This window comes from Trichoderma asperellum, chromosome 2, assembly GCF_020647865.1.
Source record: "Trichoderma asperellum chromosome 2, complete sequence".
NCBI lineage: Eukaryota > Fungi > Ascomycota > Sordariomycetes > Hypocreales > Hypocreaceae > Trichoderma > Trichoderma asperellum.
This window is the reverse complement of record NC_089416.1, coordinates 2,495,363-2,520,967: the sequence shown is the minus strand read 5'-3', so window position 1 is coordinate 2,520,967 and position 25,605 is coordinate 2,495,363. Positions and strand designations below refer to the sequence as shown.

Sequence of the window (25,605 nt, the reverse complement as noted above, 5' to 3'; positions counted from 1 at the left end):
CGCGGAGAAACTCGCTCGCCTAACGGTCATTGAGTGCGGCAGCGTGCTCTTGTATTAAACGAAAGCCGTTCTGGCTCACGAATACACCAGCAGACTGTGTCCACCTGTCAGCGCCATTGTAGAAAATGGTGTTTATTTTAGAAGAGCAAAAGGAATAACGGAGGGAGAACAACGCCAAACCTACATTAAAATTATAGTATACTAAAAACTGAGATGGAAAACGAAGGGACGAAAGGAAAAATAAAAGAGAATTGCCGGAAAAGGGAGGTTGCCTCTCCAGAATGCCTCGTCGTTGATAGGTGCAGGATCCTTTGTATTTAGTATCACCAGCGCCGACCCTCCCTCCAAGCCGCATCCCCAGATAACGGCGCTGGGAGTGCCTTGCGAAGTGCTAAAATTGCCAGCCTGGACGCCCTCTGGACTCCGGCCCTGGGTTTTTGCCTACTGGCCAGACTGTCTAGTGTCTCGCGCTGGGGCTCGTCTTTGCCTAGATGGGCCAGAAAGAGGCATCCTTCGTGGGGACAGCAGCCGGTGCTGCGCCTCTGATTCGCTCATGGTGGCGGCTGTTACATGGGGAGCGCTGCTGACGCAGGCAGAGACGATCTGTCGAGGCAGCCCTATGGTTCGCATCGAGACGAGGCCTGGACTAAGTGGTCGCGTCTGGTCCGTGATCTGGCACCATCCTGATATGGCCTCGCTGCCTGTCAACGCCGCCAGACGCGGTACTCGCAGACGAAGAAGGGTCTGGAAGTGGAGGGATGGAGAGACAACCTCTTTTTCCCTGCCTGAGGCGACATGGGCGACCACAGCGCATCCGATTTGGGGCTTCAGTAAGCGCCAGCTGAATGTCCGTCATCGTCTCATTGAGCCAAGGGGAGCCCCCCTGGAAGGTTGTGCCTTAAATCTCTGATCCGGCGGGACGGCTCGCATTAGCACAGCGCCTATGGAGGCAGGAAATACCAAAGAAGAGCATGTTGCTGTTTATCCTAATTTCATTTGTGTCAGTTGATCCCAAAAAACACGACCTGAAGCAGCGATACCGGTTAAAAATATCGTTCGACGACGGAAAAACAACCGGCGTGACGGTAGATAGTTGATGGCGGTGGCCATAGATTTAGTGTCCCATGTCCAGTTCTCGTTTATCTGGTCATTCACAACCCAATTCTGTCCTCTCGTTGGTTCATGGAGACAAACTGGTACATCGCCGGTGCTCTGAGTGTGCCTTGTCTTTCAGAAGTGGCATCATTCTATAATAGCCCTACTACGGGGCCGAGTTACGAAGTAGACCTACATGGAGGGCAGTTTGGCTCTTGGCTGAGTTTTGCGCGTAGACAGTCGTGGCCTGATGACGATGGTGGTGATAACGTCTTTGTGAGGTTGCTAAGTTTCAAAAGCCTAGGGCTTAGAGCGAGGACAGTGCCTCGTAGATGGTTGTATTAGTAGATGAGAGGTGGGCATGTAATAGTATGATTTGAAGCTGCTGGTTTATAAGAAGACAAGAGAGAACTTGTCTACTTGAGAAGAGGACAGTACAATCAACAGAATTCAATTTCACTTCCCAAAGTCCTGCATTTGTTTGCAAAATCGTTCGAGTCTCAGCCCTAAAGTCTCGACACTATCACAACCAACAACTATTCAGTCGTGTTTCCCCTTCCGGCCATCATGAGTTCTCAGCAACCTCGCAACGGCAACTCAGCCTCCAACCGATCTCCGTCTAACAAGTGAGACTATGCCCCATTCTCCCACTGGCAGATCGGCACCCTCTAAGACAGCCACTAACAGTCGCCATGCTCGGCTATGTCCGCTAACACAACAATGCTACAGCAGCACAGCCGCCCAGAACCCGGCCATGCTCTCCAGGTTCCTGTATGACAGAACCGGCTTGCCAGATCGCCTAGTAGCGAGATCGTTTAATGCTGCGACTCAAAACCGCCCAAACGGGCATGAAGCTAGCGCATCTGAGCTGGAGTATTACATGGCGCAAAGCACGAGTAATGCAGATGCAACAGCAACTGCAAATTCGCAAGCAGGCAGGACGACTGGGAGATGAGGCCGGACTTGTCTGTCGGAGGGACGAGCGTTTACTTGGCATGGAGCAGAATTGCCGAAGCCAACAAATCATGGATCACACAGCGCGGAGTAATGGTGTATACGAATTAGTTATGATGGATATCGTGTCACGCTGCTCGGCGTTACACCTGGAAGGGTGCTGGCTAGCAAGGATTGGCGCTGAGTCGCCATGTGTAGATGCAGATGCAGTGATGGGCGCGTTCTTGAGTCTACGGTTGCGGGAACCGTTATTATTAGCAGTATGGAGCAGTAGCAGAGTAGCACTGCTACTACCTAGCAGCAGCAATAGTGCGTGTATTATTAGGCACACAATACATGTGCCATGTCCTTCTAGAACAGCGACTTGAGCCTCATTCTGGTCTGCAACTACCATGCCCCTCTCGAGTGGTGACAAGATCCCCACCACCGTCTCGGCGTATCCTGAGACTAATCGTAAGCACCTTACTTCGATAGTGTCAAGACATGTAGGTTGAAAAGGGGGTATCTTGATTAATAGCTACTGAGTAATACTAGTACTTTGTGGAGTAGTACGTCAATTTCTACGGGTTACAACGAGACAACGCCATCATCCAGCCGGCGGCAAATCATGGTCGAGCATTTACTTGTACGAGAGTGTGGATCATGAAGCCACCTGGGCGGCCAGCTTCCTGCGTTTGTTCCTCTCGTCTTGTTCGGCCAAGACGCGGGCCGTCAACGTCGCCGCCATCGAGTTGTTGATGCCCTTGATTCTCGAGTCTGTTTCCTTCTTTGCTCGGCTGGCATCGTTCTTCTTGGATGTCTCGTCCTTCTTTTCCCCGTTTGCCTCCTCTTCTGCTTCTCCGGCCTTGCGCTTCTTCTTCTTTTCCGACTTGCCCTTCTTCAGCGTGTGTGAGAGGCCGTTTGCTTGTAAATCTTCGATCCGCTTCTGTAACCTGTCTAAGTCTTTCTCAGCAGTTGGGAGAATGGCTATCACGTTCTCTTGGGTGAAGGCTTCGCCACACTCCGGGCAGGCCTCTTCTTTGATCTCCGTGATGGCAACCTCTGCAAATACATGGCCGCATGGCACCAGATAGACGGATTTTGTTGTCGGTCCCATCTCCTTCATGGATATTGGGCAAGCCCACTTGTCGCCCATCTTGGAGAATTTCAGTTTCGCCACATCGCGTAGCGAGCGGATGCCCAGGGCTGCTGGCGTCACTTCGTTAGGGTCATCCGAAGGCATTAGGCCCTGGAGAATTGCTTCGTAGTTGTAGAGTCGGCCTCGCCAGTCCGAAACGACTGCTTCCAGGTCGATGGGCGCGTCGCTGAGGGCGCAGTGCGCCCATGCGTGGGCGAGAGACTCGAGGGCCGTCGCCTTCAGTTCCGAAATCGTCGGTGCGCGCGCTGCGTTCTTCACAAGCTCGCGGCGCTTGGGGATGGATCCGCCATCGTTGCCCATGGCTGCTAGTGACTCGTGACGTCGTGCGGTAGCGGTTGTAGAATTTCTGTTGAAAGGATTCACAGAGTTTGGCGATTATGTGTCATTCAGAAGTCATGGGAAAGTGTGGCGTTGCATGTGAGAATTCCCAACGGAGAAAGCGCCGGAAAGTATCGACGATGTGGCGCTGCTCTTAGTGCCAGGCTCTGCTGGCATGGGAGCTCACCCGCGGGTCACTGCTGGGGCCTATCGATAGCAGCTTTCCGCGACTCATGTGCCGCTGTCAGTGCCGGCACCAAAGCCTACGCACTGTACCAGTAGCTCTGCCCCCATAGAAAAGCAGCACAGGTACAGTGCCGACAAACGCGCAGCCATACGTGAGGCTTAACATGCCCTTCTTGTCCTACCCAACCTCATAACTCCATCAAAGCACTCTGTCGGGGGCGCCATGACAGCGTGACCGTAGGTTGCCAGCGAGGCATTCCTTTGTTTGTGTTACATTCTTCATATTTACTATTCTGCGACGACAATTTCCGAATTTTCCTTACGCAATATCCTCGGCGTCCGTCGCGCGTCATCCTGTTTACCTGGTGCGGTTTCGACCTCGCAGTCGAGCCGAGCCTCCACGATCCTCAACCTCGGTGCGGTTACATGTGGTGCTTCCATTGAAGCTCTAGCTCGACTTGGGGACGATGGCGCAGGCACAGCAGCTCGCCCTCGAGCGACTCGAGTACATTACAAAGGGATTGCGGTCAAGGTGAGCCGCCATGGTGGGGGAATTACTTGAATGACGCAGCAGTTGGCTGACTTGTCTATCCTCAGAGCCAACGACGATGTGCGCAAGCGATCGGCAATCCAGCTTCGAGAGCTGGTGGTAGTATGCCATCGAGGTGAGGCGACGCCGTGTTCCTCGTCCCGCATCTGGGGGACCGCTCAATTAACAGCTTCGCAGATCTCAGCCCCGAGCAGTTTCTCTCATTCTACAACAACGTCAACAACAAAATCACCCAACTCATCACACATGGCAGCGACTCCGCAGAGAGGCTGGGCGGCATTTATGCCCTGGACTCTCTCGTCGATTTTGAGGGAGTGGATGTGGCGGCAAAATATACCCGGTTTACTCAGAACCTGAAAACCATCCTTCGTGGCAAGGACACCATGCCTATGCGGCACGCTGCAATTGCCCTTGGAAAACTTTGCCGCCCGGGAGGAGCCATGATTTCTGAGTTGGTCGATTCAGAAGTAAATACGGCTCTCGAATGGCTGCAGAATGATCGGGTGGAGGAACGTCGCTATAGCGCTGTTCTTGTTCTCAGGGAGCTTGCGCGAAATGCCCCCACCCTCATGTACCAGTATATCCCAACCATCTTTGACTGGATCTGGGTTGGCCTTCGTGACCCAAGGCAGCTCATCCGCGAAACCTCAGCCGAGACTGTTAGCGCATGTTTCCGAATCATTCGTGAACGAGATCAGGAGATGAAGCAGATATGGATGAGCAAGATCTATAACGAGGCAAGACAGGGCTTAAAGGTCAACACCGTCGAATCCATCCACGCATCCCTGCTTGTATTGAAGGAGCTTCTTGAGCAAGGAGGAATGTACATGCAAGACCATTACCAGGAAGCCTGCGATATCGTCTTTAAGCACAAGGACCATCGGGACCCAACCACTCGCAAGACGGTCGTACTGCTGATACCGGATTTGGCAAGCTACTCCCCAGCTGAGTTCGCTCATACTTGGCTTCACAAATTTATGGTCTATCTCTCTGGCATGTTGAAGAAGGACAAAGAGCGTAACGATGCTTTCCTCGCCATTGGAAACATTGCGAATTCCGTCAAGAGTGCCATTGCTCCGTACCTCGACGGCGTTCTCATCTATGTGAGAGAAGGCCTCAGTGTACAATCTCGCAAGAGGGGCTCTGTTGACCCAGTATTTGACTGCATCAGCCGTCTTGCAGTGGCTGTCGGCCAGACCCTGAGCAAATACATGGAGGCTCTGCTTGACCCCATCTTTGCCTGCGATTTAACGCCTAAGCTGACACAGGCCCTTGTTGACATGGCCTTTTATATCCCACCTGTCAAGCCTATTATTCAGGAAAGGCTGCTCGATATGTTGAGCGTTGTTCTGTGCGGTGAACCTTTCAAGCCTCTCGGCGCGCCGCAGCCAAACACCTTAACCTCAGTGCCCACCATTGTCAAGGATGCCAAAGATCCACAGGCCTATGAAAATCGCAAGACGGAGATTAAGCTTGCCCTCAACACTCTCGGGAGTTTTGATTTCTCTGGCCATGTTCTCAACGAATTTGTTCGAGATGTGGCCATCAAATACGTTGAAGATGAAGATCCCGAAATCAGAGAAGCAGCGGCTCTTACGTGTTGCCAGCTCTACGTTCGGGACCCGATTGTCAACCAGACCAGTTACCACGCCCTCCAAGTAGTTGGTGATGTCATTGAAAAGCTACTTACTGTCGGTATCTCAGATCCAGAGCCAAATATTCGACGGACCGTGCTGGCTGCTCTTGACGAACGTTTCGATCGTCACTTGGCCAAAGCAGAAAACATTCGTATCCTATTCTTTGCCCTAAATGACGAAGTGTTCTCCATCAGAGAAGTGGCTATTTCTATTATCGGCCGCCTTGCTAGATATAACCCTGCATATGTTATTCCATCACTGCGAAAGACTCTCATCCAGATGCTCACTGAGCTCGAATTCTCAGACGTGGCTCGAAACAAAGAAGAGAGTGCCAAGTTGCTGAGTCTCTTAGTCCAAAACGCACAGTCTCTCATTAAGCCGTACGTCGATCCGATGATCTCAGTCCTTCTTCCCAAGGCTAGCGATCCCAGCCCCACGGTCGCTGCTACCATTCTGAAAGCCATCGGAGAGCTGGCCACCGTTGGCGGAGAAGACATGCTACCATACAAAGATCGCCTGATGCCCCTGATCATCGATGCCCTGCAAGACCAGAGCTCAAATATCAAGCGAGAGGCGGCTCTCCACTCTCTTGGCCAGCTGGCCAGCAATTCTGGATATGTCATTACACCTTACCTAGAGTATCCCCAGCTATTAGAAATCTTGCAAGCCATTATCAGGACAGAAGACCAGAGAGGGCCCTTGCGGCAGGAGACGATCAAATTAATGGGTATATTGGGTGCATTAGATCCTTATAAGCACCAGGTGAGCTGCTTGACCCCCTTTCTTCCCGGTTGTCGCACTGCTTTTCAAACAACATGTATCAGGAATGAAATGGACACTGAATTTACTAATGGCTAAATGCAGCAGGTTGAGGAGAAAACACCTGAAATGCAGCGACGTTCTGAGTCAAACCAGTTGACAGACATATCATTAATGATGACTGGATTAACACCGTCCAACAAGGAGTACTTCCCCACGGTCGTCATCAATGCCCTTTTGCAGATTCTCAAGGACCACTCCCTGGCACAGCATCATGCCGCCGTTATTGAAGCCATTATGAATATCTTCAGGACTTTGGGATTAGAATGTGTTTCATTCCTGGATAGAATCGTTCCTGCGTTCCTGCTTGTAATTCGATCATCCCCCCCTACGCGTCTGGAGTCGTACTTTAACCAGCTGGCGACGTTGGTGAGCATCGTGCGGCAACACATCAGAAACTATCTTCCTGAAATCGTGGAAATACTTCAAGAATATTGGAACAAGTCCTCTTCATTGCAAACCACGATTCTGTATTTGGTCGAGGCCATATCACGATCTCTCGAGGGCGAATTTAAAATCTACTTGGCATCTCTTCTCCCTCTGATGCTTGGCGTGCTTGATAAGGACGCATCTCCAAAGCGAACACCTTCTGAGAAAGTACTTCATGCTTTTTTGGTTTTTGGAGCCAGTGCTGAAGAGTACATGCATCTCATCATCCCCGTTATCGTTAGGACTTTTGAGAAACAGGGGCACCCAACCTTTCTCAGGAAGCAGGCGATTGACACCATTGGCAAGATTTCCCGTCAAGTGAATTTGAACGACTTTGCGGCCAAGATTATTCACCCCCTAACCAGAGTGCTTGATACTGGGGAACCACAGCTCCGACTTGCTGCACTGGATACCCTCTGTGCTTTAGTGCAACAGCTTGGAAGGGACTATATACACTTTATGGGAACCGTGAATAAGGTCATCAATCAACACCAGATCCAACACCAAAACTACGATCTTCTAGTTAGCAAGCTACAGAAAGGGGAAGTTCTACCGCAAGACTTGACATCAGACGCACAGCTTTTGGATATTGGAGATGAAACTCCTTTTGCGGATCTAAATAATAAGAAGCTGGAGATGAACGCTATTCACCTGAAGGCTGCTTGGGATACGAAGGGAAAATCAACGAAAGAAGACTGGCAGGAATGGCTACGAAGATTCAGCACTACGCTACTCACTGAATCGCCAAACCATGCCTTACGAGCGTGTGCCAGTCTTGCAAGCGTCTACTTGCCATTGGCACGAGAGCTCTTCAATTCGGCCTTCGTTTCTTGTTGGAGCGAGTTGTATGAACAGTTTCAAGACGAACTGATTCAGAACATTGAGAGCGCTATCAAATCGGAGAATGTACCCCCCGATCTGCTCGGTCTTTTGCTCAATTTGGCTGAGTTTATGGAGCACGATGACAAGGCGCTCCCCATCGATATCCGGGTTCTCGGTAGAGAAGCGGCCCGGTGTCACGCCTATGCCAAGGCACTGCATTACAAAGAATTGGAATTTCTACAAGATCAAAGCAGTGGTGCTGTGGAAGCTCTTATTGTAATCAACAACCAGCTACAACAGTCTGATGCAGCTATTGGTATCTTGCGGAAAGCTCAGTTGTACAAGGAAGGAATACAGCTCCGCGAGACATGGTTTGAGAAACTGGAGCGATGGGAAGAAGCGTTGTCCTCTTATAACAAGCGTGAGAAGGAGGTACCAGCTGATCAACCAATCCCCATCGATATTGTCATGGGCAAAATGCGCTGTCTCCACGCTCTGGGCGAGTGGGATGCGCTCGCCAGCTTAACTGGCAGCACATGGGCCAACTCTGCTCCTGAAGTCCAAAGAATGATTGCACCTCTTGCCACGGCTGCTGCGTGGGGTCTTGGTAAATGGGATTCAATGGATAACTACCTTTCGTCTCTCAAGAGATACTCACCAGACCGTTCATTCTTTGGCGCCATCTTGGCTCTTCATCGCAACCAGTTCAGAGAGGCCATTGCCTGTATTGAGCAAGCTCGAGAGGGCTTGGATACCGAACTCAGTGCTCTTGTCAGCGAATCATATAATCGGGCATATCAGGTCGTCGTCAGAGTCCAGATGCTTGCCGAGCTGGAAGAGTTGATTGTGTACAAGCAGTGTGACGAGAAGAAACAAGCCACCATGCGCAAGACCTGGGAGACGAGACTGGAAGGATGCCAGCGCAATGTCGAGGTTTGGCAGCGTATGCTGCGACTGCGTGCCTTGGTGATTGCTCCTTCAGAAAACATTCGCATGTGGATCAAGTTTGCCAACCTCTGTCGCAAATCGGGACGCATGGGACTGGCTGAGAAGTCACTAAAGCAACTGATTGGCTCGGATGCGCCGCTTGAAGCCTTGATCCCATATTGGAATGACGACAAGGTCATCGAGAAGCAGCAACAAGGGCAAACACCACGCACCCCTCCAGCTGCTCAGGTCATATACGGCATGCTCAAGTACCAGTGGGAACTTGGCCAGCAGCCATCCATGAAGGCGTCAGGCATTGCCGAGAGGACTCTGTACTGCTTACAGCGATTTACCAATGACTCGGCCCATCGCCTAGACCTTGCAAAGGCTCATCTTACCGCGCAAACTGGAAGTGACGTGAATCTGTCTCTCGAATATGGCTTCCAGAACCAGATTGACCCGTCCGTGATGAGCCCGCAAACGCAACGCGCCTTGGTCGACCAGACAGTGCTGCTGGCGAAATGCTACTTGCGACAAGGAGAGTGGCAGATTGCCCTCAACAAAGATGACTGGCAGAATACCAAGATCCAGGACATTTTGGCCTCTTATTCGCAAGCTACCAAGTATAATCCTCGTTGGTATAAGGCTTGGCACGCGTGGGCACTCGCCAATTTTGAGATTGTACAGACCTTGACCGCCAGAAATGAAGGGCAGATGTCAAGAGCAGATCAGACGATGATCATTGAACATGTTGTTCCAGCTATACAGGGTTTCTTCAAATCTATCGCGCTATCTGCAGGCAGCTCGCTTCAAGACACGCTGCGTCTATTAACGCTGTGGTTCACGCACGGAGGCAATTCAGATGTAAACACGGCTGTAACCGAGGGCTTCGCTAATGTCAGCATTGACACTTGGCTGGAGGTAATCCCTCAACTTATTGCTAGAATCAATCAGCCAAACAAGCGTGTCCAGCAGTCTGTACATAATCTCCTTGCCGACGTTGGCCGAGCGCATCCCCAGGCGCTGGTCTACCCACTCACAGTTGCTATGAAGTCTTGGCAGAATAGCCGTCGCTCCAGGTCCGCGGCGCAAATCATGGATAGCATGCGCCAGCACAGCGCCAATCTAGTTGCCCAAGCAGATACAGTCAGTCATGAGCTGATCCGAGTGGCTGTACTTTGGCACGAGCTCTGGCACGAAGGCCTGGAAGAGGCGTCGCGGTTATACTTTGGCGACCATAACATCGAGGGCATGTTTGCGGCATTGGAGCCGCTTCACGAACAACTGGAGCGAGGACCAGAGACTTTGAGGGAGATATCATTTGCACAGGCTTTCGGACGAGATCTGAAGGAGGCTCAAGACTGGTGCCATCAATATGAGACAAGCAGGGACGTAAACGATCTCAACCAAGCGTGGGATCTTTACTACCAGGTATTCCGCCGTATAACTAGGCAGTTGCCACAAGTCACAAGTTTGGAACTCACATACTGCTCGCCTAAGCTCCTGAACGCCAAGAATCTTGATCTTGCCGTTCCAGGAACGTACAAGAGCGGACAGCCCATCGTTAGGATCATGTCTTTTGACTCCACCTTCACAGTCATCAACTCTAAGCAAAGGCCGAGAAAACTCAACGTTAATGGCAGCGATGGTATTTCATACGCTTTCCTGCTCAAGGGTCATGAAGATATTCGCCAAGACGAGCGTGTGATGCAGCTATTTGGCTTGTGCAACACCCTGTTGGCCAACGATTCCGAATGTTATAAACGACACCTTAATATTCAACGATACCCCGCCATCCCACTTTCTCAGAACTCTGGCCTGCTTGGCTGGGTTCCGAATAGTGACACATTGCATGTTCTTATTAGGGAATATCGTGAAAGTCGCAAAATTCTTCTCAACATAGAGCACCGCATAATGCTTCAGATGGCGCCCGATTATGATAACCTGACACTCATGCAAAAGGTCGAAGTGTTTGGATATGCACTTGATAACACAACAGGCCAAGACCTTTACCGTGTCCTTTGGCTGAAATCTAAATCGTCCGAAGCTTGGTTAGAACGGCGGACGAATTATACTCGATCCTTGGGCGTGATGTCTATGGTAGGCTATATCTTGGGTCTGGGAGATCGCCACCCGTCCAATCTTATGTTGGATCGCGTTACGGGCAAGATTATTCATATCGATTTCGGTGACTGCTTTGAAGTTGCCACCAAGCGTGAAAAATACCCCGAGAGAGTGCCTTTCCGACTTACCCGCATGTTGACATATGCCATGGAGGTTAGCAACATCGAAGGAAGCTTCAGAATTACATGCGAGCATGTAATGAGGGTATTGCGAGATAACAAGGAGAGCGTAATGGCTGTATTGGAAGCGGTAAGTTGTAAACACAAAAAGGATCTCTTAACCAAGAGCTTTAGAGCTAATTTTCTACGTGATAGTTTATTCATGATCCGCTACTTACTTGGAGACTGACGAATGCCGCTTCCCCCGCCGGACCTTTCCGGTCTGAACGTGAAGCAGCGCTGGCAGGCCCTCATGCCATGCGAGCACGGCGACAATCTATTTTGGACGCTGATGTAGCTCCATCTGAGCTGATGGCAAATGTTGAGTCATCGGCACCTCCCACCAGGCACAGGGCCCGTACCAATAGCTCAGCGTTTCCAGATGGTATCCAGGCCAATGGCACCGAAGAGAGAGAGAGCCAGAACGCCAGAGCAATTGAGGTCCTCGATCGGGTTTCTCAGAAGCTTACGGGGCGGGATTTCAAGCCTAACGAAGAGCTGGATGTCATTAATCAAGTGAATAAGCTCATTATTGAAGCTACGAAGCTGGAGAATTTGTGTCAGCACTACATTGGATGGTGTAGTTTCTGGTAAGCTTGGTGAGATGGGGCATGGTAAGCGGAAAAGGGAACCTGGCAAGGCATAGCGAGAGAGCGCATTCTACAGAATTATTAGCAGCACTTTAGCATCATATCTTTTAGGGACGAACTCGAATCCGGATATTTTTGGGCAGCGGGGGATTACGGCAAACGTGTACGTATATGTATGCATCGCTCTCTCTTCTCCTGGCGTGGCCTTGGGAGTTTGGAAGGGAGGGCAGGGTTTTTGGCTATGGCAGTTTGTTTGCGTGCCGGCCTGAGTGGTATAATTGTAATTATCTTGATGAGCGAGCAAATATTATTTCTTTTTTTCGATTCAATAACACATGACATTGTAGTATTACTTAGTGGGGGACACTTCGAGTTTAACGTATGATTATTTTTGCTCTTGCGGTCTTTTGCCAAGTCTTACTATTTGCTACTCGTGTTGTGCAGCTTACCGCTCATTCTATAACAGCTCTAGTGATTATTTGTGGTGGCGAATTTCAATTGGCATCCCTGATTATTTTTATGTTATGTTATTTTATTTGGTGGACATGATTGAAAATGATATAAACGAGATCGGTTACTTTTACTTCCATGGTCAGCAACAATATGCACTGTACCTTACACATCCTCCGAGGTTTTTATAGGTCTTCCTGTTTGCGCCATATGAGCAACTTGTTTAGTATACGAAGCCTCTATGAGAAGTCCGTCGATTGGCTTATTCCAAAATTAACTTTGACAGGCGTCTCACCATAATCTGATGTATGCTTCAAGTAAGGATTTTGTCGTCCCCTTTTTACTAGGTTGGCCGCATAACCTTATTTTTCTTACGACTGAGAGAGGAAGAGAGGGGAAAATAATAATAATAATAATAAAAAAGACGTCTTACTAAACTAGAATCTTTTATGGTAAAGCTCATTACGAATAGCGCTGGTACCCGTTTTCTGCTTCGCCGGATACTGGGGCTTTCTTTAAAGACAGAGCTTTATTCATCGCGGTATAAGGGGAAGTGTAATATCCTAGGTTTCGTGGCGCCACTCAACAGTGAGATGAAGACGTGTTGGGGAAAAGGACAGTTAATGAGAGTAGGTCTATCTTTAGGTCTATCTTTAGAAAGAAAGTGAAACATGTGAAGCAAGGCTGCTACAAGTAGAGTTAGCTTAGTTACAGTGAACTTGTTTATGAACTGCCCCCTGTCTATGCCTGGCGTCTGCCACCAACATGTAAATCAGGAAGCCGATGTATCTTGCAGCTAAGGCTTCTCAGCATCCATAGTGGTTTATCTTATTGTTCTAGTGAATAGATTTGCGTACACAGGCTCATCGTGGGGCAACATAACGATCGGAATTGAGTATGTCGCTGCAGGTGTGCGCCTTGGTGGGTCAGATGATTTGGGTGGTTTAACTTATCACCAACATTGGAAGCATTTTCGCCATCCGAAATGATTGTTTGTCTAAATACGAAATAGTAAGAGAAGCATCAATAGGTGTAAGTTTAACCGTCTAAGCAAAATGCAATTGGCCGCCCATATTACACTCATGATGAAACTTTCGTATGCTAGAGGCTAGAGTGCATCAAGCACATCCCAAATCATACAAATAGAGTAAAGAGTAAATTATAATTGTATCCTAATAGGAAAGATAAGACTGGTAATAGCCCCGTCTGAGATTGTTAAAAAAAAAAAAAAAAAAAAAAAAAAAACTCGTTTGCAGTGCGTATCTCCGTTAGTCCACTCACGGACCCTTGCGAAGGAAGAAATCTCATCACAAGCGTTGGTTGGGGATACTTTTTTCTTGTATAACAACAAGTAGTCCAAACTGGCAGTAAAACTGGAGCAATAAATGTCACCACCATCTTACTCTGTACGCCCTTGATTGATGAGCATAAGAAACTGGGACGTTCTGGCAGCTGAGAGTCATCCTGCATGGGGACCCCGCCCCTGCACATTTCAGCTTTAATGCGGCTAAAGGAGTAGGGAGTGTGAACGGTGTAGAATGTTGAGCATAAAGAGAAGTATATAAGTAAATAAGAAAAGGGGGTTTATCTTCATGTCGACACTAAAAAAAAAGTCAGAGAGAGAGAGAGAGAGGCTACATGCTATTCTTCTATGCTGGTATAATCTGGATGCAAACAAAACATTATGAACGGCAACAGAATAACAAAGAAAAAAAAAAAAAAGTAATAGAAACCTTTCATGTATCACCGTGCGGAAGACTACGTATGTTTGTCCACAAATCAAATGTGGAAAAAAAAAAGGTGCCGACGCCGCTTCGCACTTTCTACCCTCTTATATCTTCGTCATCCAATCACCCCCCACCCCCTGAAGCATCATGTGATGCCGGGCTCGCCCGGCGCATCATGCTTCCTTCTTGGGCCTCCTGGCCGTCCAGACCATACTCCTTCCAATGATCTGGATATCGACCTCGTCAAAGTTCCGCCGTAGGCCTTCCTCGAACACGGCCTTGCTGTCTTGCCAGTTGTCAAAGATGCCCTTTTCGTTGTAGAGTTTCATTAGTCGCCCGGCGAAGAAGTTCATCGGCCTCTCCTTGCCGAGGATGGTGGTGCCCACGAAGACGCCATCGTCGGCAACGTATTTTTTTAAGACGTCGAATACTTGTGTCTTGCTTTCAGGGGGGCCGGCGAGGCAGTGGAGGAGGTAAAAGGTGCTGATAGAGTCGAACTTTTCGCCAGTGGGCAGAGGCAACGGCTCGTAGATGTTGGCAACGACGGTGTTTACTTTTATGTTTTTCTGTGCTTCGTTGATACGAGCGGCAGCTTGATTTAGCGTGTTCGGATTTAGGTCGACGAGTGTGATCTCTTTGCATGGCGTTTCGGTTTCGACGGATTTGGCTGGATAATATCCCGTCCCGACGCCAACATCGAGATGCCTTTTTCCTATTGTAGCTTTGAAGAGGGGAAGTTGGACTTTTGTTGTTGAGCATTGCCAAGCAAAGTGATTTGATACCCCAAGAACCCAGAAATCGTAAAGTCGTAGCAAGAAGGGCGTGTAAGTGGCCGAGCCGGCATTCTGCTCCACTTGCGGCTTCAAACGTGCTGTATCAGACTCACTCATTGCTGCCATATAAGAGGGCTGAAATTCCATGGAGTTGTAATGCAGAGAATCAAGATGCAGGGTCGAAGAAAGGGGGGATATGGCTTTATGTCGAAAGAAAGTTTGGAAACCAACAGACTACAGTCTTATCAACCACATATACAAACTGGCATATATCTCGTATATATATATATATATATATATATAGAACGTGCGATTAGTGCAGAAACCAAGACTATAAACTGCCCATAAGCTCCTTGGCCTCCCCTCTCTTCATTGTTAGCATCATCATTTGTCACCTTGATATTAAGGGTGGGTATCCTGGATCTAGGGCACTAATATCTTTCGTGATCCACCAATTCTGTCCCGGCTCTTCAATGTTCGTAGCAAGCAAATGGACAAAAGGTCTGATGGTGTCAGCGAAGCCCGTTTCGCCATTCGCCATCATTCGTCCTTCGGCATGGCCATGCCCTTTATTTTACCCATTAATCACCGAAGTCGCGCGTCGTAGAGAGCCGATAGGTTCTAGTCGCCCGTGCGACAGGCTCCAAATCCGACATGTGGCCCAATCAGGCTGGATTCTGCGCGGCACTGCGGAATTGGTGCGTCAAGCTCAATGCGGTGAAGTCTCAGCCCTGGGAAACTTGGGGACTTTCAGACAAGCTCCCATGCACTAATTCTCCAAATAGCGCGGGCTGTTACTAGACTCGCTCGACGCCGAGACGTTGGCCCCGCCCGAGCTCTTCGACTCCTAGCTTCAGCTTCGCGCCGCGAGCCCAGCCATGGGCCAGTCTCCATGTGCCTGGGCGTCACTGGTGCTGTTTGACAGACTGCTGTTCAAAGACAATTCCGCACGTCCCCACCCCATTGTGAATCCCGCCTCATCCTTGCCCTTGTCCTTGCCCTTGTCTTGGTGTGTGATCGGGAGATTTTGGCGATAGAATGGAGTAGCATCTGGCGCCACTCGGCAGAGACTGAGCCAGTTTGTCTTACGGCTATTATATTCGTTGGTAGTACTGTAGCATCGGAGATGCGATCTGTATAGGATCCAATTTTAGATGTATTTCCGTGTTGGAACTAGACAGTGGGCTGTCGTGGTGCGTGTTGGCCCGTATGCATTTAGTTATCGGGTTTTCAGCCGCGAAAAGTTGGTTGTGGGAACATGAGTGCCGTTATCTGCGAACCACACGTTCCCACTTTCACACATCTGTTAGCAAATACTGAATATAGAAAAAGCTTCAACCCCAGTTCTTTTAGCTATCAAGGCAAGAATCATCATTATCATCATCGTCGTCGTCAGCATCATAGTCAATCCAATTATCATTCGACTTTATCCGCGCCCCTCTAATGTCGTATTTTCCGCAATAGTCGCCACCTGCCGTAACTGCATTATCTGTCTCCATCACATGGCACCTCGGCCGTTATCGCTCTACTGCCCGTTTATAGTTCATCCTTGTTGTGAGAGTTTTTCACATCCTCTTCATACTCACAGGCGGCTGGTGTTCCTACCTCCATCTTGTAGACGCACTTCTCGGCCTCGGTCACTCTCCAGACTTCTTCCTTCTCCGCGCATCCGAGCCAGACGTCGGTTCGTCTCTGAGGGCCGTTCCAGCATGTCTGGCCGTTGTTGTACCGCATTACCATCCTAGGACCACTGCCAAGACTCTTACCATCCACCCTCTCGTCATCATCTGCCATTTCAATATCGATCCTATCAAAGTTGCCCATGTTGGTGGATCCGTGGCCCTTCTTGGATTTCTGCATTGTCTTGTCGAGCCAACAGATTTCATAAGTGTATTCGCCGGAATCAATCTCAGCACACTTGCCCTTGATAGCGCGGAAAATGTCAGATGGGCCATAGTCCTTCTGAAGATCTGACTGGTCTGCCTCGAGATCCCTGATCTTGTTTCTGAGATCCACGTCAGCTGCTTCGGCGTACTCTCGGGCAATCCTGACTTCGTTTGATTCTGACCCAGTGCTGGGAGCAGCAGCAATCAGGCCATTTTCGACGAGCCATTTGCGAATAGACCGGAGTTTTTCTTGAACCACATTGCGAATAAATGGAGGCAGGTAAGCATTGAAGTTGTATACTTTGACCGAAGCGGCTCTCAGAGTTAGCAAAACGCAGAGCAATAAAACTTTTATAAAGATAGAAAACAGCAACAGGGATAAGCTGAAAGTACTTACGGACGTCTGTGTCCTCGCCAAACTCATCGAATGCTTTCCAGTTTACTCCATTGGTCTCGTCATCCTCTTGAAGAATCTCGTTGATGTCAGACTCATGGAACTCGGACTGGTCAGACGAAGCTTCACGGGCCGCGTAGTCTTCCCATGATCTAACGGCGGCCTTGACTCCTTCGTCGTTGAAGTTGGGGTTGTAGTCTTCCTTGAACTGCTTGAGAATGGCCTCGAGCTCGTTCTTCTTGGCACGCAGGGCTTCGCGATCTTCTGTAACCAGTCTGAGAGCTTCTCGCAGCTCCTCAACCCTATCTTTAGCAAGGCCAACCAAGACACCAAGCTTGCCGCCAGCGCCTTCGCTCTTAACAACCCTGTTGCTGTCTTCCTTCAGAGCTTCGGCATATTTCTGTTCCAGATCTGCCTTTCTAGCTTCAATGTTCTTTTTATCCTGCTCTAGTATTGTAACGCGACGCTCGACCTCCTGACGGAGCTGCTTTGCCTCCTTAAGCATTTGCTGCTTTATCACGCTGGCCTTTTCAACGCTTTTCCTTCTAGCTTCAGCGAGCTTTCGGTATTCTTTGCCAATCTCCGCACAGCGGTCGTTGCACTTGACGCCATTGACATGTCCATACTCTTCTGATCCATCGCAGCAGACATCGTAATCGCAGATGCCGTCATTGACGTAGGAGAATGGAATGTAGGCTCCAATGTGACCCTTGTTGGCACACCAGAATCCAGGCAAGGACTGAGTGGCATTTGTAGTCCCAGACGGGCTGCCAATCAGGGGCTGTTCAGGGGAAAGAGGGTCGATGAAGGCACAGGCTGCGGTGCCGGGTTCGTCTGAGCCATCTGGACAGTCGCAGGAGTGGTCGTTGACACGATCTAGGCTGATTTTGATGGACGGGTTGGAGATGCAAGTAAATACATCCTTATCCTGGTAATAGGAGACGACTAGATGCCATTGGCGTTTACATATTAGCAATCGGACTCCAATTGGGCCAGTGACAACAATGGGCCAGCTAGCTAATAGTTGCAACATAGCACGGATAACACGAGGGCTGGCTCAAACTTACACTCGGGTCCAACTCCACGTGGCACGCTGCCAGCAGCAGCCACCGTGAAGGAGCACACGGCACCCAAGAGAGCCAACGACTTTGGGTGCTGCATCGCGGGCAAATGGCGGGGGGAATTGGGGCAATGTCGAGACGAAGATGACTTGGAAGAGAAGCCCAAGCTCAAGCTGTCGCCAACTCCAAGTAGACAAAGTGGCAGCTCTCTCCACTCCACTGGTTCGGCGGGCTTTGGCCTAGCTATAATCCGGCAAAGCTCCGGCACACTAAGATAAGGTGGTCGCTCCCCACATCGCGGGGTACCAGGAAAAAAGTACCCCTCTAAGCCCTCCAACCGGAAAGGAAAAAAAAATATACAAGTCATTCAGCCTCATTTTGTTATTACAGCTTCTAATTAGTATACAAAACCACCACGCTCTTTTATTCTCTAGCAACGATGGCCCCTGCACCCGATGCCACGGCTCTTCAGAGCCTCGAAACCCTCATTGAAACGGCAGGAACTCTCTTGAAGCAGCTCCGAGAGGTCCTCGGCGAAATTCGAAACAATCCAGACCATGCCTCAACACCAGCTACCTCTTCAGCCTCAACAACGCCACTCGATGCTCTCGCCCTCGCCCGCGACTCAGCGACCCTGATCAGGGCCCATGCCACCAAAGTCTCTCTGCTCATAATAAACGAGCCCTTCACCCCCACAGCAGTCTCGTCTGTCATCCGTGAGCTAGTCAAGGGCCCTATACCTGGTCTTGCGGCATCCGTCCAAGCATGCGATCCAAATATCTACACTCTGGCCTTTCGGCGTGAGATGGCGTCAAGATGCCAAAACGTGTTGTCAGGGCTGGCCGAACTCCTAGTAAGAATACCCAAGGATGGTAAAGTCTTGTCAAAGGAGAAGGAAGGGTTCGGCGCTGGGGGAAAGGGCAGCATCGCATCGACTGGCGTTCTCTGGTCTGCCTGCGACAGTCTTGTTAGTCTTGCCAATGGCAGCGTTAGCGGATTCTTCGTGGAGAAGATGACCGAGTGGAAGGATACTCTCAGTGATATCATGGAAGAGATCAAGGAATGGGGAGACGAAGAGACCGACGAAGAAGATGAAGAAGACGACGACGATGCTGCCGACGAGGTGGATGATCTTGCAGATCAAGTCGAATCAACCCACATCTCAGCCCAAAATATGCTCGACGATCTCATGAGCTCGCACCACAGCATCCCCGCCTCCGACCCAGACGGTATCCGTCCTCGCCTCGAATCATCCCTCCGCCGTCTCCGCCTCGTCATCCTCCTGTACACAGCCATCACCAAGCGCCGCATGAAGAAACTCCCTTCTTTCCCACAGAGCGACACCAGCAGCAGCACGACAACACAGCGATTAAACGAACTTGCCCCCCTGCTGCAGAAACTCCCCGATAGCTTCGGAGACCTTGCCTGTTCCTTTTACGAGCTGCAGCCTAAGGAGATTGACGACGCCATGGACCAGTGCTTCCTCGATGCGTTTGCCATCAGCGAGCTGCTGAGCGAGAGCTGGGATGGCTCAAGAGATGAGTTTACAGATTGGACAGGAAAGTTCCAAAAGGAGATTAAGAAGGCATAAGATATCAAATAGGTAGCGCAATCTCTGTTAGGTATAAGATGTAGGACAGCGTATAAAAACTTAGATAGTAGACTTATTTTTTTTTCACAGTAGCATATCAACCAGCAATGAACATATTTACCACCCCAAGCCACTTCCCGTCCCCCACATTCACTCTTTTTGCGCCTCCTTTTCTTGTCTGCCTCCAGCAACTGAATTCCACCACTGCAGGCTTATCATCGCATTCAGCCAACCAAGCCATTCTCTCCATTTCCCTAGCAGAGGTATGCTTCCCACAATGTCAACGATCACATATTTTGAAGCCATAGCTAAAGTCAACTCTGAATATTTTAAAGTGGTTCTAGTAAATAGGATGATGCCCCGGTATCAAATCTGCAAAGTGAAAAGCTGTGTGCTATTAAAGTGAGAGAAGTTGTGTGCTGTTGAATGCTGCTGTGCCAAACTTTCTTTGCTGCTTCGTATCTTCACCTCGCTATATATATTTCTTTCAAAAGTCGGTCATACAGAATACAAGCCACCCTTGCAAATAATACTTCCAGAGAACATTACGACGCCTCACGCTCTGTTCAAGACTCGTATTCCATAATCCTTTCCAAAATTGGAAATAATCTCGCGCGCCAGGACGGGCTAGATTGTATAGCTACTTGACTCTTTAAGAGAAACGCGTTCATAACTGGCGCTCCGATGACACTGACACGAAACAACTACGAAATTTTCATTCTTTTCTCAAGCTAAGAAAAAGAAAAAAAGACCGCTGTTCAGTATTCATCTTGTGATGCTAATCTAATTCATAGCACATCGTCCCACAATCGCTAAATGCATACACCATACACACTATATACCTATACTACACGTCAAAAGTCCAACCGGCAAGTCCATTCAACGCTGCCGTCCTGGCTCATAAAGCTACCATCAACTCCATATCAAAATTGATCAAACGAATGGAACCCCCCCTGCCCCCATACTCCAACTGCTCCACAGTATTATTATACCGTTCAAGTCCCCTTCACTCCTTAATGCGTGGTCTGAGTAGTCTCATGTTCAAGCACACTAGATTGCCCAAGCTGCTTATCTTCAGCACCATCTTCGACTGTGGGAGTGTCGGGAGTAATTGTCAACTCTGGCGTGTCGAGGAACGGGGGTATGTTTCGTGAGCTGTTCGCTGCCTCGCTAGCATTAGAAGTAGACTCCTTGCTCATGTCGGAAGTTTCAACCCTAAGGCTTCGCTCTATATGCTCAGCGCCAGTCTCCTCCTTTTCTTCTTCAACCTGGGGAAGTGAACTGGTCATGCCCTCAGCCGTCTCTGTCTGGTTAATGACAGAGCCATCATCAATGTTGACGCCAACAATTTCAGCCAAGCTCCGGAAATTTAGCATGGGCTCGCTCTCCGTCTCACCGTCACCACTGTCGCTGCGATTGCCCATGCTTTGTCTCTTAGTAGCATTGGCATCCGCACCGGCGAGTCCCTGCCCAGGGTAACTTCCCGAAGGACTATCCGCTGACGAAGAACCAATTGATGATGCGTTGCTCATATGCCTTAGATGCGACCCTCCCCGAGGGCTTGAGGCAGGAATAGGAAGCGAGGTTGATGAAGTCGCTTCCGTTGCTCCAGATTGAGGCTGCGGGCCACGATCAACCCCCTTTCCCTTGTCGCCGGCGCTTTCTGCTTTCTTATCGTGATCCGGAGCATCTGGTCCTCTGGATGATTGCGATGCCGCTTGCATTGCTGCCTCCAGTCTGAGATTACTGGCTGCACTGTTGCCTCGCTTACGGCCCAGACCCAAGGAGAGACTGCTTCCACTGGCTCCGCTCAGGCCGCCCCCATAAGGATCTTTGCCCTGCTTCTTGAGAGCTTTTCGCTCCGCCTTTTCACGCTCCTTTTCTCGCTTCTTGGCTTCCTTTTGAAGTGCCTTTTCTACCTTGCGTTTTCGTTCTTCTTCGGTGGCAAGAGACAATCGAACGGCTTCCCTAAGCATCATATCCTCAAGTTCCTCCATTCTAGAACGACGAGTGCCATCTGGATTCCGGCTCGGGGTTCTTTCAGCAGGATCCTGGCCCTCTGGCGCATCGGTTCCGCCCGCGCTTTGTCCTCCTCCGGGAGTGGTTGTGCCGCCGCTGCTCCCCGTGTTTCTCCTGCCAAACCTGCCCGTGCGTATTCTTGACCGAGACTCATTGCCTCCTATCAAAAAGGCTGCGGTGTGGAGAGCAGTGGCCGCTGCAGCACGACGTGCCTGATGCGCACGAGCCGCGGCCAGCTTCGTAGCCCAGTCCGGTCGGATGCGATCAGTAGTGATGACGTTGGGTGCGTTGACGGACAAACTATGCGCCCTTCTCCGCCCGGTCGTCGCAGTACCCGGTACCAACGTAGAGCTAAGGGAGCTTTGAGAAGACATGGCGGTATTTGAGGCGGCGGTGGAAGACGCTGTTGGTGCAATGGCCAAGCCGCGCCGAAAGGGAGGTGGTTCGTATGTAACGCCAAACTCGGGTACTTGGCAGTAGGGACAAGCAGAAGGCTCTGATATCAGCATATCTGGGGAGTCCTCCGCAGAAAGACCCTCATTTGGATCCCGTGCTTGACCGTCAGGGTGATGTTCGGGAAGATGAGGATCGGATCGCTTGATTTGGACAAAGCATTCACTGCAAATTGGCTGGTCACAGCATCTGGTACGGTTGAGGTAAGGGGGGTAGGTCAAGAAACAAATGGGGCATTCGTCTGCATCTTTGTAAAGATAAACCTCGAGCGGCTGGCCGTTAACAAACGGATCATGGGGAAGATTGATCTCCTTGGGGCCCAAGTCAGTGGATGATGCATTGCGAGAGCCTACACTTAAAGCAGCAGCTAATGCTCTCGCCCTTGGCTTAATGGAGCCCTTCAAGGGCCCGGCCGTCGATGGAGACGGTAACGCAGAATTCGTGCCTGAGCCGCTAACATCTGAGGCAGTTGAGAGCGTCCTGGGTCCCATCTCTACCGTCAGATTGCTAAGGCTGGGCCCTGCGAGGAAGTCACTTGACGGCGGCGGCGGTCGAGGCAACAATTCAGGATCAGGAGGCGCATCGGCCGCCGGGAGAGGCAGACCACGAGCGACTGCGATGAGCTGGTGTTCAGCCCAGCTAGAGGACCAGTCATTAAGGCCACGCCAGAAGGGTGCCAGCTTTCGCTCAACCTAGTTCTTCCCAGTTAGATGCCAGTGACAACGTCGACCTTGAGTAGCAGCAAACGCACCTGCAGCTGTCTGACAACAGCTTTGTTGAAATCCTCAGTCCCTACATACGTCCCCATGGTGACGAGATATCCTCCGTCAACATGTTCTTCTCGTATACTCCGTTCACGCTCTTGGGCTCGTAGGACTCGCTCGCGCTCAAGCTTCCGGGCTTCTCGTTCTTGCTTTGTCTCGCGATGCTCGAACGGGGCATCTGGTCGGTCTCTATTTCGAGACGAAGAGCCATTTCCTATGCTCAGAAAGCTACGCTCAGTCCTTCCGAGCTGAAGGCGTGGATCACCCAAGATGCCGCGGGAGTCTCCCATATCAAAGCGTCGCTCCCGGCCATCGGAGAGGCCCTCGGGATAATCGGAGCGAGACTCTTTCGTGTTGGTGTTACCCATTGTGAATAAGTATGCGCTAAAAATGTGAGGAAAAAGAGGATAGAAAAAGAAGGCGTAAAGAAAAAGCAGCAAAGGACTCAGATAGTACTGTGGATGGGAAATGGGTTTCCGAAGCGGGACAGCGTTCGGGGAACAGTCAGGTAACGACCTATCGTCGAGTCGACTGCAAGCCAAGCCTTGTCCAGCCTCAAGTCGTCTACCCGGACTGGATGCACCCTATTCGCAACAGCTGGTGCAGAGATGCCCAGGAAGCATGCGCGAGAAGACGGCGCTCGATGGCTGGGAGTGCAAACAGTGGCACGAAGAGGAGTAGCTGAGCGGCTAGCACCAGGCCTCAGCTTCCTTGCGATCCGCCACACAAGCAACAGGAGCGACTTCAGCTACTTCAAACTGCTGCACAGGGCAGATGTTGCATAGTGGTTTCTTCGGAATTGACGCCCGTGACAGGCAGCCAGAGCCTCGCTGCAGCCAGAGATTTGTCGGGCGCGGTGCTGGGGCGAACTTTCGAAAGATGCCGGTGGCGAGGAGCAGCTCGCGGCTCGTAGCAGTAACTCGATCCGACCAGCCAGTAGCGGGGCCGGATGGATATTGGCTTTGGCGATAGCGCAATGCGCAAAAGCGGGCGGGCACTGGAGGAGCAGCAGCTGCGGATGGGCGTTGAAGCGTGGATGAAGAGGAGAAAGGGGAGGGAGAGACTGGTGTAGAGGGAGACGAGGTTAACGATGTGCGGATGCGAATGCGATGCTGCTTTGGGGCTGTTGTTGTTGTTGAAAGCGGGACGACAAACGCACAAAGCCACTGCTTGGAGGTGATTCTATCGGCCGCGGTCAGCCTGGGCAGAATTGCTGCTCCCCCACCTTCTGAAAGACGCAGAAGATGGAGAGCTCCGGGCTGCGCCAACAAACGCCAAAGTACCCCAGCCAGGGGAGGTACAAATCCCGGAGTCCGGAGCTGCTCAACAACCGCCAATACGACAATACGACACTAGATATAAAAGAGCTATCTTGTATCTAGAAGCTTACATCATTTTGATTCTGAGGGGGCAATGACTGAAGTCGAATATCAACATTGACATGTAATCAGCAGAAATAGCAGTCGTACAGTCGTGCAGTCGACGCAGTATACCAAGTACCTCTTGACGTAGACTACTCGTGCAGCAGAAGCGCTTGTGAGAGCCATTATGTTGTAGCCCATGCAGCACACGACCAGGTATACTTGGACGTATGTACTATGTAAACAACATTATGTAAACTGCGCCAATTATAGAATACTCTCCTGCATATAGGAGGCCTCTTATTGCATGCAGCAGCTGCTCATGCGATAACACCAGGCATCGTGATGGGGAGAGCTGTGTGCGTGTGCTCATGGCTACAGCATGCCCCCATCTCTTCTCGCTCCCCGCCATGGCTGCTGTGGCATTCTTTTGGTGCCTCAGTCTCAGCAAAGGAAGCCCAGCACGCCACCAACAAACAGCCTTCACACGCTGTATGCCAACTGGCTTGCGCTGAATACGGTTGAGCCGACGGTACCTGAAACATGCAGCTACACATGTGCCAACAAGGTTCTTTCAGCCTTACCATTTCACAAACAAAAAAACTGTGCACTTGATTTTCTAGCCCTGCCTATCATCAGCCATTCCTCACCGACAGTCAAATATTATAAATACATAGTACTGCACTGGCTCTCCCAAGATGCAATCCAGGTCTTTATAGAATAATCCAGTCAGCAGCCCCAGAGGTACCGCGCTGCGAAAAGCTACTTTCGGGACAGCCGGATTCAGTCCACTCGTACGCGTACGTGCCTTAGTGTTAAAAGACCGCAGCAAAGCCATGTACAGTACCTACTACTGGTATTTAATTGTTACGCGCAACGATGATGGGCTTGTTAATTGTAATCCCCGGGCTGCTTATTGCTCACCACTGGATTGGGTTGTATTATCCTTTTACTCAACAATCTATCCAACAGCTAGCCAGCCATCCATGCCTTACGCTGCTGCTTCTTGAATTTTCACTGAACCCTGTCACTGCCGGAACCGGACTTTTGGTCTCAGTCAAGCCTCATCCAGCAAATGCACAAAACCGTTAGCCCGCAATCCTTCCGGCTGCTGCGCGCGCACTATTATCCGGTATCTGGCGGTGTAGTGCACCTTGGCTTTTCTTGCTTGTCTGCTTTATTTTGTCCCTGTTGTATATGGAAATAACAGCCTTTGCAAAAGTAGTTTCACAAGGAAGACTTCAAGTTGTTACCATTTATTGAATTGCCTCGTAAGGAAAGGTGGTCGCTCATGGTGAGATCATTGATCGGCACGCCCTGCGAGTTAACGTCATCATCAGGGCACGCATGTGAAATAGTGCCCCTAGCTTCCGGCCCGG

At 50.3% G+C, this 25,605-nt stretch overlaps 9 protein-coding genes across 9 annotated transcripts; 3 read left to right on the top strand and 6 right to left on the bottom strand.

Annotated features, from left to right (window-relative positions):
• Positions 1-19: 19 nt before the first annotated feature.
• TrAFT101_003144 (uncharacterized protein) lies at positions 20-355 on the bottom strand (the record flags this gene model as incomplete). The annotated part of the gene is made up of 2 exons (XM_066126794.1): positions 20-94; positions 185-355. The coding sequence occupies 2 exons, from the start codon at positions 353-355 to the stop codon at positions 20-22; spliced, it is 246 nt and encodes an 81-aa protein (XP_065982901.1).
• A 1,307-nt stretch (positions 356-1,662) lies between these two features.
• Positions 1,663-2,362, top strand: TrAFT101_003143 (uncharacterized protein; the record flags this gene model as incomplete). Its single annotated transcript, XM_066126793.1, has 2 exons — positions 1,663-1,721; positions 1,825-2,362. The coding sequence occupies 2 exons, from the start codon at positions 1,663-1,665 to the stop codon at positions 2,048-2,050; spliced, it is 285 nt and encodes a 94-aa protein (XP_065982900.1). The 3' UTR covers positions 2,051-2,362.
• Positions 2,126-2,443, bottom strand: TrAFT101_003142 (uncharacterized protein; the record flags this gene model as incomplete). Its single annotated transcript, XM_066126792.1, has 1 exon — positions 2,126-2,443. The coding sequence occupies one exon, from the start codon at positions 2,441-2,443 to the stop codon at positions 2,126-2,128; it is 318 nt and encodes a 105-aa protein (XP_065982899.1).
• A 246-nt stretch (positions 2,444-2,689) lies between these two features.
• On the bottom strand, positions 2,690-3,487 carry TrAFT101_003141 (uncharacterized protein; the record flags this gene model as incomplete). The annotated part of the gene is made up of 1 exon (XM_024907666.2): positions 2,690-3,487. The coding sequence occupies one exon, from the start codon at positions 3,485-3,487 to the stop codon at positions 2,690-2,692; it is 798 nt and encodes a 265-aa protein (XP_024764268.1).
• Positions 3,488-3,870: 383 nt separating this feature from the next.
• TrAFT101_003140 (uncharacterized protein) lies at positions 3,871-12,081 on the top strand. Its single transcript, XM_066126791.1, has 5 exons — positions 3,871-4,223; positions 4,289-4,356; positions 4,419-6,640; positions 6,746-11,248; positions 11,314-12,081. Exons 1-5 carry the CDS (start codon positions 4,159-4,161, stop codon positions 11,749-11,751), a joined length of 7,296 nt encoding a protein of 2,431 aa, XP_065982898.1. The 5' UTR covers positions 3,871-4,158; the 3' UTR covers positions 11,752-12,081.
• A 2,016-nt stretch (positions 12,082-14,097) lies between these two features.
• On the bottom strand, positions 14,098-14,844 carry TrAFT101_003139 (uncharacterized protein; the record flags this gene model as incomplete). Its single annotated transcript, XM_024907665.2, has 1 exon — positions 14,098-14,844. The coding sequence occupies one exon, from the start codon at positions 14,842-14,844 to the stop codon at positions 14,098-14,100; it is 747 nt and encodes a 248-aa protein (XP_024764266.1).
• Positions 14,845-16,233: 1,389 nt separating this feature from the next.
• Positions 16,234-18,138, bottom strand: TrAFT101_003138 (uncharacterized protein; the record flags this gene model as incomplete). The annotated part of the gene is made up of 3 exons (XM_066126790.1): positions 16,234-16,883; positions 16,981-17,922; positions 18,045-18,138. The coding sequence occupies 3 exons, from the start codon at positions 18,136-18,138 to the stop codon at positions 16,234-16,236; spliced, it is 1,686 nt and encodes a 561-aa protein (XP_065982897.1).
• Positions 18,139-18,393: 255 nt separating this feature from the next.
• On the top strand, positions 18,394-19,756 carry TrAFT101_003137 (uncharacterized protein). The gene has a single exon (XM_024907664.2). It carries the CDS (start codon positions 18,478-18,480, stop codon positions 19,627-19,629), a length of 1,152 nt encoding a protein of 383 aa, XP_024764264.1. The 5' UTR covers positions 18,394-18,477; the 3' UTR covers positions 19,630-19,756.
• Positions 19,757-20,326: 570 nt separating this feature from the next.
• Positions 20,327-24,059, bottom strand: TrAFT101_003136 (uncharacterized protein). Its single transcript, XM_024909542.2, has 2 exons — positions 22,853-24,059; positions 20,327-22,793 (listed from the first exon to the last, which is right to left on the bottom strand). The coding sequence occupies exons 1-2, from the start codon at positions 23,231-23,233 to the stop codon at positions 20,643-20,645; spliced, it is 2,532 nt and encodes an 843-aa protein (XP_024764263.1). The 5' UTR covers positions 23,234-24,059; the 3' UTR covers positions 20,327-20,642.
• Positions 24,060-25,605: the final 1,546 nt, after the last annotated feature.